The sequence below is a fragment of the Hyla sarda genome, unplaced genomic scaffold, assembly GCF_029499605.1.
Source record: "Hyla sarda isolate aHylSar1 unplaced genomic scaffold, aHylSar1.hap1 scaffold_737, whole genome shotgun sequence".
NCBI lineage: Eukaryota > Metazoa > Chordata > Amphibia > Anura > Hylidae > Hyla > Hyla sarda.
This window is the reverse complement of record NW_026610759.1, coordinates 139,268-153,028: the sequence shown is the minus strand read 5'-3', so window position 1 is coordinate 153,028 and position 13,761 is coordinate 139,268. Positions and strand designations below refer to the sequence as shown.

General features: G+C 45.2%; 1 protein-coding gene across 2 annotated transcripts in view; it reads left to right on the top strand.

Annotated features, from left to right (window-relative positions):
- The window catches only part of LOC130344853 (gastrula zinc finger protein XlCGF57.1-like), a 66,106-nt gene that overhangs the window by 13,561 nt on the left and 38,784 nt on the right, over positions 1 to 13,761 (top strand). The window contains exon 2 of one of the 2 annotated variants that reach the window (XM_056554470.1): positions 11,359 to 11,477. In XM_056554470.1, coding sequence (XP_056410445.1) covers positions 11,400 to 11,477 — 78 coding nt within the window. In that variant the 5' untranslated portion in view covers positions 11,359 to 11,399. Of the gene's footprint in view, positions 1 to 11,298; positions 11,478 to 13,761 lie in introns of both variants that reach the window. The other variant, XM_056554471.1, reaches the window with a different exon arrangement.

Genomic DNA, 13,761 nt, shown 5'->3' with positions numbered 1-13,761 from the left:
ACAACCAGACCTGTATATATCTATACACAATCATTGAGGAGGGCGGGTATACCACACAGTCCTGGATATAATATATATATATATACACAACCAGACCTGTATATATCTATACACAATCATTGAGGAGGGCGGGTATACCACACAGTCCTGGATATAATATATATATATATATATACACAACCAGACCTGTATATATCTATACACAATCATTGAGGAGGGCAGGTATACCACACAGTCCTGGATATAATATATATATATATACACAACCAGACCTGTATATATCTATACACAATCATTGAGGAGGGCGGGTATACCACACAGTCCTGGATATAATATATATATATACATATACACAACCAGACCTGTATATATCTATACACAATCATTGAGGAGGGCAGGTATACCACACAGTCCTGGATATAATATATATATATACACAACCAGACCTGTATATATCTATACACAATCATTGAGGAGGGCGGGTATACCACACAGTCCTGGATATAATATATATATATACATATACACAACCAGACCTGTATATATCTATACACAATCATTGAGGAGGGCGGGTATACCACACAGTCCTGGATATAATATACATATATACATATACACAACCAGACCAGTATATATCTATACACAATCATTGAGTAGGGCGGGTATACCACACAGTCCTGGATATAATATATATATATACATATACACAACCAGACCTGTATATATCTATACACAATCATTGAGGAGGGCGGGTATACCACACAGTCCTGGATATAATATATATATATATATACATATACACAACCAGACCTGTATATATCTATACACAATCATTGAGTAGGGCGGGTATACCACACAGTCCTGGATATAATATATATATATACATATACACAACCAGACCTGTATATATCTATACACAATCATTGAGGAGGGCGGGTATACCACACAGTCCTGGATATAATATATATATATATACACAACCAGACCTGTATATATCTATACACAATCATTGAGGAGGGTGGGTATACCACACAGTCCTGGATATAATATATATACATATACACAACCAGACCTGTATATATCTATACACAATCATTGAGTAGGGCGGGTATACCACACAGTCTTGGATATAATATATATATGTGTCTTTTGTGACTTTTCCCCACCATGAGATGTGTCTTGTGTGACTTTTCCCCTCCATGAGATGTGTCTTGTGTGACTTTTCTCCACCATGAGATGTGTCTTGTGTGACTTTTCCCCTCCATGAGATGTCTTGTGTGACTTTTCCCCACCATGAGATGTGTCTTCTGACTTTTCCCCACCATGAGATGTCTTGTGTGACTTTTCTCCACCATGAGATGTCTTGTGTGACTTTCCCTCCACCATGAGATGTGTCTTGTGTGACTTTTCTCCACCATGAGATGTGTCTTGTGTGACTTTTCTCCACCATGAGATGTGTCTTGTGTGACTTTTCTCCACCATGAGATGTGTCTTGTGTGACTTTTCCCCACCATGAGATGTGTCTTATGTGACTTTTTTCCTCCATGAGATGTATCTTGTGTGACTTTTCTCCACCATGAGATGTGTCTTGTGTGACTTTTCCCCTCCATGAGATGTGTCTTGTGTGACTTTTCCCCACCATGAGATGTGTCTTGTGTGACTTTTCCCCTCCATGAGATGTGTCTTGTGTGACTTTCCTCCACCATGAGATGTCTTGTGTGACTTTTCTCCACCATGAGATGTCTTGTGTGACTTTTCTCCACCATGAGATGTCTTGTGTGACTTTTCCCCTCCATGAGATTTGTCTTGTGTGACTTTTCTCCACCATGAGATGTCTTGTGTGACTTTTCCCCACCATGAGATGTGTCTTGTGTGACTTTTCCCCACCATGAGATGTCTTTTGTGACTTTTCTCCTCCATGAGATGTCTTGTGTGACTTTTCCCCACCATGAGATGTGTCTTATGTGACTTTTTTCCTCCATGAGATGTATCTTGTGTGACTTTTCTCCACCATGAGATGTGTCTTGTGTGACTTTTCCCCTCCATGAGATGTGTCTTGTGTGACTTTTCCCCACCATGAGATGTGTCTTGTGTGACTTTTCCCCACCATGAGATGTGTCTTGTGTGACTTTTCTCCACCATGAGATGTCTTGTGACTTTTCTCCACCATGAGATGTGTCTTGTGTGACTTTTCTCCACCATGAGATGTGTCTTGTGTGACTTTTCTCCACCATGAGATGTATCTTGTGTGACTTTTCCCCACCATGAGATGTGTCTTGTGTGACTTTTCCCCACCATGAGATGTGTCTTGTGTGACTTTTCCCCACCATGAGATGTGTCTTGTGTGACTTTTCCCCACCATGAGATGTGTCTTGTGTGACTTTTCTCCACCATGAGATTTGTCTTGTGTGACTTTTCTCCTCCATGAGATGTGTCTTGTGTGACTTTTCCCCACCATGAGATGTGTCTTGTGTGACTTTTCTCCACCATGAGATGTGTCTTGTGTGACTTTTCTTCCCCATGAGATGTGTCTTGTGTGACTTTTCTCCACCATGAGATGTATCTTGTGTGACTTTTCCCCACCATGAGATGTGTCTTGTGTGACTTTTCCCCACCATGAGATGTGTCTTGTGTGACTTTTCCCCACCATGAGATGTGTCTTGTGTGACTTTTCTCCACCATGAGATGTGTCTTGTGTGACTTTTCTCCTCCATGAGATGTGTCTTGTGTGACTTTTCTCCACCATGAGATGTCTTTTGTGACTTTTCCCCACCATGAGATGTGTCTTGTGTGACTTTTCCCCACCATGAGATGTGTCTTGTGTGACTTTTCCCCACCATGAGATGTGTCTTGTGTGACTTTTCCCCACCATGAGATGTGTCTTGTGTGACTTTTCCCCACCATGAGATGTGTCTTGTGTGACTTTTCTCCACCATGAGATGTGTCTTGTGTGACTTTTCTCCACCATGAGATGTGTCTTGTGTGACTTTTCTCCACCATGAGATTTGTCTTGTGTGACTTTTCTCCACCATTAGATGTGTCTTGTGTGACTTTTCTCCACCATGAGATTTGTCTTGTGTGACTTTTCTCCTCCATGAGATGTGTCTTGTGTGACTTTTCTCCATCATGATATGTGTCTTGTGTGACTTTTCTCCACCATGAGATGTGTCTTGTGTGACTTTTCTCCACCATGAGATGTCTTTTGTGACTTTTCCCCACCATGAGATGTGTCTTGTGTGACTTTTCCCCACCATGAGATGTGTCTTGTGTGACTTTTCTCCACCATGAGATTTGTCTTGTGTGACTTTTCTCCTCCATGATATGTGTCTTGTGTGACTTTTCTCCATCATGATATGTGTCTTGTGTGACTTTTCTCCACCATGAGATGTGTCTTGTGTGACTTCTCCCCACCATGAGATGTGTCTTGTGTGACTTTTCTCCTCCATGAGATGTCTTGTGTGACTTTTCTCCCCCATGAGATGTGTCTTGTGTGACTTTTCTCCTCCATGAGATGTGTCTTGTGTGACTTTTCTCCACCATGAGATGTGTCTTGTGTGACTTTTCTCCTCCATGAGATGTCTTGTGTGACTTTTCTCCCCCATGAGATGTGTCTTGTGTGACTTTTCTCCCCCATGAGATGTGTCTTGTGTGACTTTTCTCCACCATGAGATGTGTCTTGTGTGACTTTTCTCCTCCATGAGATGTCTTGTGTGACTTTTCTCCCCCATGAGATGTGTCTTGTGTGACTTTTCTCCCCCATGAGATGTGTCTTGTGTGACTTTTCCCCACCATGAGATGTGTCTTGTGTGACTTTTCTCCCCCATGAGATGTGTCTTGTGTGACTTTTCCCCACCATGAGATGTGTCTTGTGTGACTTTTCTCCCCCATGAGATGTGTCTTGTGTGACTTTTCCCCACCATGAGATGTGTCTTGTGTGACTTTTCTCCCCCATGAGATGTGTCTTGTGTGACTTTTCTCCCCCATGAGATGTGTCTTGTGTGACTTTTCCCACCATGAGATGTGTCTTGTGTGACTTTTCCCACCATGAGATGTGTATTGTGTGACTTTTCTCCACCATGAGATGTGTCTTGTGTGACTTTTCCCACCATGAGATGTGTATTGTGTGACTTTTCTCCACCATGAGATGTGTCTTGTGTGACTTTTCCCCACCATGAGATGTGTCTTGTGTGACTTTTCTCCTCCATGAGATGTGTCTTGTGTGACTTTTCCCACCATGAGATGTGTCTTGTGTGACTTTTCTCCACCATGAGATGTGTCTTGTGTGACTTTTCCCCACCATGAGATGTGTCTTGTGTGACTTTTCTCCACCATGAGATGTCTTGTGTGACTTTTCTCCACCATGAGATGTCTTGTGTGACTTTTCCCCACCATGAGATGTGTCTTGTGTGACTTTTCTCCACCATGAGATGTGTCTTGTGTGACTTTTCTCCACCATGAGATGTGTCTTGTGTGACTTTTCTCCACCATGAGATGTCTTGTGTGACTTTTCCCCTCCATGAGATGTGTCTTGTGTGACTTTTCTCCACCATGAGATGTGTCTTGTGTGACTTTTCTCCACCATGAGATGTGTCTTGTGTGACTTTTCCCCACCATGAGATGTCTTGTGTGACTTTTCTCCCCCATGAGATGTGTCTTGTGTGACTTTTCTCCACCATGAGATGTGTCGTGTGACTTTTCCCCACCATGAGATGTCTCGTGTGACTTTTCCCTCCATGAGATGTCTTGTGTGATTTTTCCCCTCCATGAGATGTGTCTTTTGTGACTTTTCCCCACCATGAGATGTGTCTTGTGTGACTTTTCTTCCCCATGAGATGTGTCTTGTGTGACTTTTCTCCACCATGAGATGTATCTTGTGTGACTTTTCCCCACCATGAGATGTGTCTTGTGTGACTTTTCCCCACCATGAGATGTGTCTTGTGTGACTTTTCCCCACCATGAGATGTGTCTTGTGTGACTTTTCTCCACCATGAGATGTGTCTTGTGTGACTTTTCTCCTCCATGAGATGTGTCTTGTGTGACTTTTCTCCACCATGAGATTTGTCTTGTGTGACTTTTCTCCACCATTAGATGTGTCTTGTGTGACTTTTCTCCACCATGAGATTTGTCTTGTGTGACTTTTCTCCTCCATGAGATGTGTCTTGTGTGACTTTTCTCCATCATGATATGTGTCTTGTGTGACTTTTCTCCACCATGAGATGTGTCTTGTGTGACTTTTCTCCACCATGAGATGTCTTTTGTGACTTTTCCCCACCATGAGATGTGTCTTGTGTGACTTTTCTCCACCATGAGATTTGTCTTGTGTGACTTTTCTCCTCCATGATATGTGTCTTGTGTGACTTTTCTCCATCATGATATGTGTCTTGTGTGACTTTTCTCCACCATGAGATGTGTCTTGTGTGACTTCTCCCCACCATGAGATGTGTCTTGTGTGACTTTTCTCCTCCATGAGATGTCTTGTGTGACTTTTCTCCCCCATGAGATGTGTCTTGTGTGACTTTTCTCCTCCATGAGATGTGTCTTGTGTGACTTTTCTCCACCATGAGATGTGTCTTGTGTGACTTTTCTCCTCCATGAGATGTCTTGTGTGACTTTTCTCCCCCATGAGATGTGTCTTGTGTGACTTTTCTCCCCCATGAGATGTGTCTTGTGTGACTTTTCCCCACCATGAGATGTGTCTTGTGTGACTTTTCTCCCCCATGAGATGTGTCTTGTGTGACTTTTCTCCCCCATGAGATGTGTCTTGTGTGACTTTTCCCACCATGAGATGTGTCTTGTGTGACTTTTCCCACCATGAGATGTGTATTGTGTGACTTTTCTCCACCATGAGATGTGTCTTGTGTGACTTTTCCCACCATGAGATGTGTATTGTGTGACTTTTCTCCACCATGAGATGTGTCTTGTGTGACTTTTCCCCACCATGAGATGTGTCTTGTGTGACTTTTCTCCTCCATGAGATGTGTCTTGTGTGACTTTTCCCACCATGAGATGTGTCTTGTGTGACTTTTCTCCACCATGAGATGTGTCTTGTGTGACTTTTCCCCACCATGAGATGTGTCTTGTGTGACTTTTCTCCACCATGAGATGTCTTGTGTGACTTTTCTCCACCATGAGATGTCTTGTGTGACTTTTCCCCACCATGAGATGTGTCTTGTGTGACTTTTCTCCACCATGAGATGTGTCTTGTGTGACTTTTCTCCACCATGAGATGTGTCTTGTGTGACTTTTCTCCACCATGAGATGTCTTGTGTGACTTTTCCCCTCCATGAGATGTGTCTTGTGTGACTTTTCTCCACCATGAGATGTGTCTTGTGTGACTTTTCTCCACCATGAGATGTGTCTTGTGTGACTTTTCCCCACCATGAGATGTCTTGTGTGACTTTTCTCCCCCATGAGATGTGTCTTGTGTGACTTTTCTCCACCATGAGATGTGTCGTGTGACTTTTCCCCACCATGAGATGTCTCGTGTGACTTTTCCCTCCATGAGATGTCTTGTGTGATTTTTCCCCTCCATGAGATGTGTCTTTTGTGACTTTTCCCCACCATGAGATGTGTCTTGTGTGACTTTTCTCCACCATGAGATGTGTCTTGTGTGACTTTTCTCCACCATGAGATGTGTCTTGTGTGACTTTTCCCCACCATGAGATGTGTCTTGTGTGACTTTTCCCCTCCATGAGATGTCTTGTGTGACTTTTCTCCTCCATGAGATGTGTCTTGTGTGACTTTTCCCCTCCATGAGATGTGTCTTTTGTGACTTTTCCCCACCATGAGATGTGTCTTGTGTGACTTTTCTCCACCATGAGATGTGTCTCGTGTGACTTTTCTCCACCATGAGATGTCTCGTGTGACTTTTCCCTCCACCATGAGATGTCTTGTGTGACTTTTCTCCACCATGAGATGTGTCTTGTGTAACTTTTCCCCACATGAGATGTCTTGTGTGACTTTTCTCCACCATGAGATGTGTCTTGTGTGACTTTTCTCCCCCATGAGATGTGTCTTGTGTGACTTTTCCCCACCATGAGATGTGTCTTGTGTGACTTTTCTCCACCATGAGATGATGTCTTGTGTGACTTTTCTCCACCATGAGATGTGTCTTGTGTGACTTTTCCCCTCCATGAGATGTCTTGTGTGACTTTTCTCCACCATGAGATATGTCTTGTGTGACTTTTCTCCACCATGAGATGTGTCTTGTGTGACTTTTCTCCACCATGAGATGTGTCTTGTGTGACTTTTCTCCACCATGAGATGTATCTTGTGTGACTTTTCTCCACCATGAGATGTGTCTTGTGTGACTTCTCCCCACCATGAGATGTGTCTTGTGTGACTTTTCTCCACCATGAGATGTATCTTGTGTGACTTTTCTCCACCATGAGATGTGTCTTGTGTGACTTTTCTCCTCCATGAGATGCGTCTTGTGTGACTTTTCTCCACCATGAGATGCGTCTTGTGTGACTTTTCCCCACCATGAGATGCGTCTTGTGTGACTTTTCTCCTCCATGAGATGTGTCTTGTGTGACTTTTCTCCACCATGATATGTGTCTTGTGTGACTTTTCTCCCCCATGAGATGTCTTGTGTGACTTTTCTCCACCATGAGATGTGTCTTGTGTGACTTTTCTCCTCCATGAGATTTGTCTTGTGTGACTTTCCCTCCACCATGAGATGTGTCTTGTGTGACTTTTCTCCACCATGAGATGTGTCTTGTGTGACTTTCCCTCCACCATGAGATGTGTCTTGTGTGACTTTCCCTCCACCATGAGATGTGTCTTGTGTGACTTTTCTCCTCCATGAGATGTCTTGTGTGACTTTTCCCCACCATGAGATGTGTCTTGTGTGACTTCTCCCCACCATGAGATGTGTCTTGTGTGACTTTTCTCCACCATGAGATGTATCTTGTGTGACTTTTCTCCTCCATGAGATGTGTCTTGTGTGACTTTTCTCCTCCATGAGATGTGTCTTGTGTGACTTTTCTCCTCCATGATATGTGTCTTGTGTGACTTTTCTCCACCATGAGATGTGTCTTGTGTGACTTTTCTCCTCCATGAGATGTGTCTTGTGTGACTTTTCTCCACCATGAGATGTGTCTTGTGTGACTTTCCCTCCACCATGAGATGTGTCTTGTGTGACTTTTCTCCTCCATGAGATGTGTCTTGTGTGACTTTTCTTCCCCATGAGATGTGTCTTGTGTGACTTTTCTCCTCCATGAGATGTGTCTTGTGTGACTTTTCTCCTCCATGATATGTGTCTTGTGTGACTTTTCTCCACCATGATATGTGTCTTGTGTGACTTTTCTCCCCCATGAGATGTCTTGTGTGACATTTCTCCACCATGAGATGTGTCTTGTGTGACTTTTCTCCTCCATGAGATTTGTCTTGTGTGACTTTCCCTCCACCATGAGATGTGTCTTGTGTGACTTTTCTCCCCCATGAGATGTGTCTTGTGTGACTTTTCTCCACTATGAGATGTGTCTTGTGTGACTTTTCTCCACTATGAGATGTGTCTTGTGTGACTTTTCCCCACCATGAGATGTGTCTTGTGTGACTTTTCCCCACCATGAGATGTGTCTTGTGTGACTTTCCTCCACCATGAGATGTGTCTTGTGTGACTTTTCTCCCCCATGAGATGTGTCTTGTGTGACTTTTCTCCCCCATGAGATGTGTCTTGTGTGAATTTTCCCACCATGAGATGTGTATTGTGTGACTTTTCTCCACCATGAGATGTGTCTTGTGTGACTTTTCCCACCATGAGATGTGTATTGTGTGACTTTTCTCCACCATGAGATGTGTCTTGTGTGACTTTTCCCCACCATGAGATGTGTCTTGTGTGACTTTTCCCCTACATGAGATGTGTCTTGTGTGACTTTTCTCCTCCATGAGATGTGTCTTGTGTGACTTTTCCCACCATGAGATGTGTATTGTGTGACTTTTCTCCACCATGAGATGTGTCTTGTGTGACTTTTCCCCACCATGAGATGTGTCTTGTGTGACTTTTCTCCACCATGAGATGTGTCTTGTGTGACTTTTCCCCACCATGAGATGTGTCTTGTGTGACTTTTCCCCTCCATGAGATGTGTCTTGTGTGACTTTTCTCCCCCATGAGATGTGTCTTGTGTGACTTTTCTCCCCCATGAGATGTGTCTTGTGTGACTTTTCTCCCCCATGAGATGTGTCTTGTGTGACTTTTCCCCACCATGAGATGTGTCTTGTGTGACTTTTCCCCTCCATGAGATGTATCTTGTGTGACTTTTCTCCTCCATGAGATGTGTCTTGTGTGACTTTTCTCCACCATGAGATGTGTCTTGTGTGACTTTTCCCCACCATGAGATGTCTTGTGTGACTTTTCCCCTCCATGAGATGTCTTGTGTGACTTTTCTCCTCCATGAGATGTGTCTTGTGTGACTTTTCTCCACTATGAGATGTGTCTTGTGACTTTTCCCCTCCATGAGATGTGTCTTGTGTGACTTTTCCCCACCATGACATGTGTTTTGTGTGACTTTTCTCCACCATTAGATGTGTCTCTTGTGACTTTTCTCCACGATGAGATGTGTCTTGTGTGACTTTTCTCCACCATGAGATGTGTCTTGTGTGACTTTTCCCCTCCATGAGATGTGTCTTTTGTGACTTTTCACCACCATGAGATGTGTCTTGTGTGACTTTTCCCCACCATGAGATGTGTCTTGTGTGACTTTTCTCCACCATGAGATGTGTATTGTGTGACTTTTCCCCACCATGAGATGTGTCTTGTGTGACTTTTCCCCACCATGAGATGTCTTGTGTGACTTTTCTCCCCCATGAGATGTGTCTTGTGTGACTTTTCTCCACCATGAGATGTGTCTTGTGTGACTTTTCTCCACCATGAGATGTGTCTTGTGTGACTTTTCTCCACCATGAGATGTGTCTTGTGTGACTTTTCTCCACCATGAGATGTGTCTTGTGTGACTTTTCCCCACCATGAGGTGTCTTGTGTGACTTTTCCCCTCCATGAGATGTCTTGTGTGACTTTTCTCCTCCATGAGATGTGTCTTGTGTGACTTTTCCCCACCATGAGATGTGTCTTGTGTGACCTTTTCCCCTCCATGAGATGTGTCTTTTGTGACTTTTCCCCACCATGAGATGTGTCTTGTGTGACTTTTCTCCACCATGAGATGTGTCTTGTGTGACTTTTCTCCACCATGAGATGTCTCGTGTGACTTTTCCCTCCACCATGAGATGTGTCTTGTGTGACTTTTCTCCACCATGAGATGTGTCTTGTGTGACTTTTCTCCACCATGAGATGTGTCTTGTGTGACTTTTCCCCACCATGAGATGTGTCTTGTGTGACTTTTCTCCTCCATGAGATGTGTCTTGTGTGACTTTTCTCCCCCATGAGATGTGTCTTGTGTGACTTTTCTCCACCATGAGATGTGTCTTGTGTGACTTTTCCCCACCATGAGATGTGTTTTGTGTGACTTTTCTCCACCATGAGATGTCTTGTGTGACTTTTCCCCACCATGAGATGTGTTTTGTGTGACTTTTCTCCACCATGAGATGTGTCTTGTGTGACTTTTCCCCACCATGAGATGTGTTTTGTGTGACTTTTCTCCACCATGAGATGTCTTGTGTGACTTTTCCCCACCATGAGATGTCTTGTGTGACTTTTCTCCACCATGAGATGTGTCTTGTGTGACTTTTCCCCACCATGAGATGTGTCTTGAGTGACTTTTCTCCACCATGAGATGTGTCTTGTGTGACTTTTCCCCTCCATGAGATGTATCTTGTGTGACTTTTCTCCACCATGAGATGTATCTTGTGTGACTTTTCTCCACCATGAGATGTGTCTTGTGTGACTTTTCCCCACCATGAGATGTCTTGTGTGACTTTTCTCCACCATGAGATGTGTCTTGTGTCACTTTTCTCCACCATGAGATGTGTGTTGTGTGACTTTTCTCCCCCATGAGATGTGTCTTGTGTGACTTTTCTCCACTATGAGATGTGTCTTGTGTGACTTTTCCCCACCATGAGATGTGTCTTGTGTGACTTTTTCCCTCTCACATTACACATAATTTCTGATCTTATGATATATGTGTGTGTGTGTGAGGATGTGTATGTGACATATGATGTGGTCCATGTATTATATCACCTCTTCTCCTCCAGCTGATCCAGTTGTCTCCTCTTCCCCTCCAGCTGATCCAGTGTTCTCCTCTTCTCCTCCAGCTGATCCAGTGTTCTCCTCTTCTCCTCCAGCTGATCCAGTTGTCTCCTCTTCCCCTCCAGCTGATCCAGTGTTCTCCTCTTCTCCTCTAGCTGATCCAGTTGTCTGCTCTTCTCCCCCAGCTGATCCACTTGTCTCATCTTCCCCTCCAGCTGATCCACTTGTCTCCTCTTCCTCTGAATGACCCCAAAGGATGGAGAAGGACAGGAAGGAGATGACTAAGAGAATATTACACTTCACCTTGGAGATCCTCCACCTGCTGACCGGAGAGGTGAGGTGACCCATCTACATTTCCACAATTGTTGTCCCCCATCTACATTTCCACCATTGTTGTCCCCCATCTACATTTCCACCATTGTTGTCCCCATCTACATTTCCACCATTGTTGTCCCCCATCTACATTTCCACCATCATTATCCCCCATCTACATTTCCACCATTGTTGTCCCCATCTACATTTCCACCATTGTTGTCCCCATCTACATTTCCACCATTGTTGTCCCCCATCTACATTTCCACCATTGTTGTCCCCATCTACATTTCCACCATTGTTGTCCCCATCTACATTTCCACCATTGTTGTTCCCCATCTACATTTCCACCATTGTTGTCCCCCATCTACATTTCCACCATTGTTGTCCCCCATCTACATTTCCACCATTGTTGTCCCCATCTACATTTCCACCATTGTTGTCCCCCATCTACATTTTCACCATTGTTGTCCCCCATCTACATTTCCACCATTGTTGTCCCCATCTACATTTTCACCATTGTTGGCCCCCCCATCTACATTTCCACCATTGTTGGCCCCATCTACATTTCCACCATTGTTGTCCACCATCTACATTTCCACCATTGTTGTCCCCATCTACATTTCCACCATTGTTGTCCCCCATCTACATTTCCACCATTGTTGTCCCCATCTACATTTCCACCATTGTTGTCCCCCATCTACATTTCCACCATTGTTGGCCCCCCATCTACATTTCCACCATTGTTGTCCCCATCTACATTTCCACCATTGTTGTCCCCCCATCTACATTTCCACCATTGTTGTCCCCATCTACATTTCCACCATTGTTGTCCCCCCATCTACATTTCCACCATTGTTGTCCCCCCCATCTACATTTCCACCATTGTTGTCCCCATCTACATTTCCACCATTGTTGTCCCCCATCTACATTTCCACCATTGTCCCCATCTACATTTCCACCAATGTTGAGCCATCTACATTTCCACTAGGGATGCACCGATTTATCGGCGGCCGATACATATCGGCCGAAAATAGCTGTTTCGGGGAAATGCCGAAACAACTAAAAATGTGCCGATAATGACCACCTCCCCGGCCCGCCCACAGCACAAGTTGCAAACACTGCCAGTGGCAGAGGCACTCATGGGCGGTACAGGGGGGGCCGGCCGCAACATCTGAGGGGGGGGGGTGGGGGGGGGAGGGAGTGTCGCGCTCTCCGAGATAGGAATACTTCTTTTTATGTGCCCGGGCCGGCTCCCGTGTGTGTCTGCAGGCGGGGGCCGGTCAGAGCATATAAAAACTAATACTGTATACTAAAAACCAGGGGGCCTCCAGCTGTTGTGAAACTACAACTCCCAGCATGCCCGGACCGGCAAAGTCTATCCGGACATGCTGGGAGTTGTAGTTTCACAACAGCTGGAGGCCCCCTGGTTTTTAGTATACAGTATTAGGTTTTATATGCTCTGACCGGCCCCCGCCTGCAGACACACACGGGAGCCGGCCTGGGCACATAAAAAGAAGTATTCCTATCCCGGACATCCCTGTGTCCCGAAAAATCTTTTTGGGACATATAGATGTCCGCCGGTCACTCACCATTCCCCGGCGTCCTCTCGCGATCCTCCTTCGGTCCTTCGCTTCTCCGCCTCTATGGTCGTACGCACGGGACGTCACTGACAACCATAGAGACGCAGGAGGACCGCAGGATCGTCGCAGGAGAACGTGCGCCGGCCGGGGCCTGGTAAGTGACCGCGTCATCTTCTTGAGTGTTCCGGTCACCGCTCCTCCGGTCCCGGCACCTGCTGATATGGTCCATAGGCCATAGCAGTAGATGTGACCCTGGGCCGGAGGAGCGATGACCGGAACACTGTGGGGGCAGCAGTACAGACATACAGCCTCCAGCCATATACTGTATATGTCTGTATGTCTGTGGGGTGGGGGAAGCTGCCTACTATTGTGGGGGAACTGCCTAATATTGTTGGGGGGGAGCTGCCTAATATTGTGGGGGGGGGAGCTGCCTACAAATGGGGGGAGCTGCCTAATATTGTTGGGGGGGGAGCTACCTACAAATGGGGGGGGGAGCTGCCTAATATTGTGGGGGGAGCTGCCTAATATTGTGGGGGGGGGAGCTGCCTAATATCGTGGGGGGAGCTGCCTAATGTTGTGGGGGGAGCTGCCTAATATTGTTGGGGGGGAGCTGCCTAATAGTGGGGGGGGGGGGGAGCTGCCTAATATCGTGGGGGGAGCTGCCTAATGTTGTGGGGGGAGCTGCCTAATATTGTTGGGGGGAGCTGCCTAATATTGTTGGGG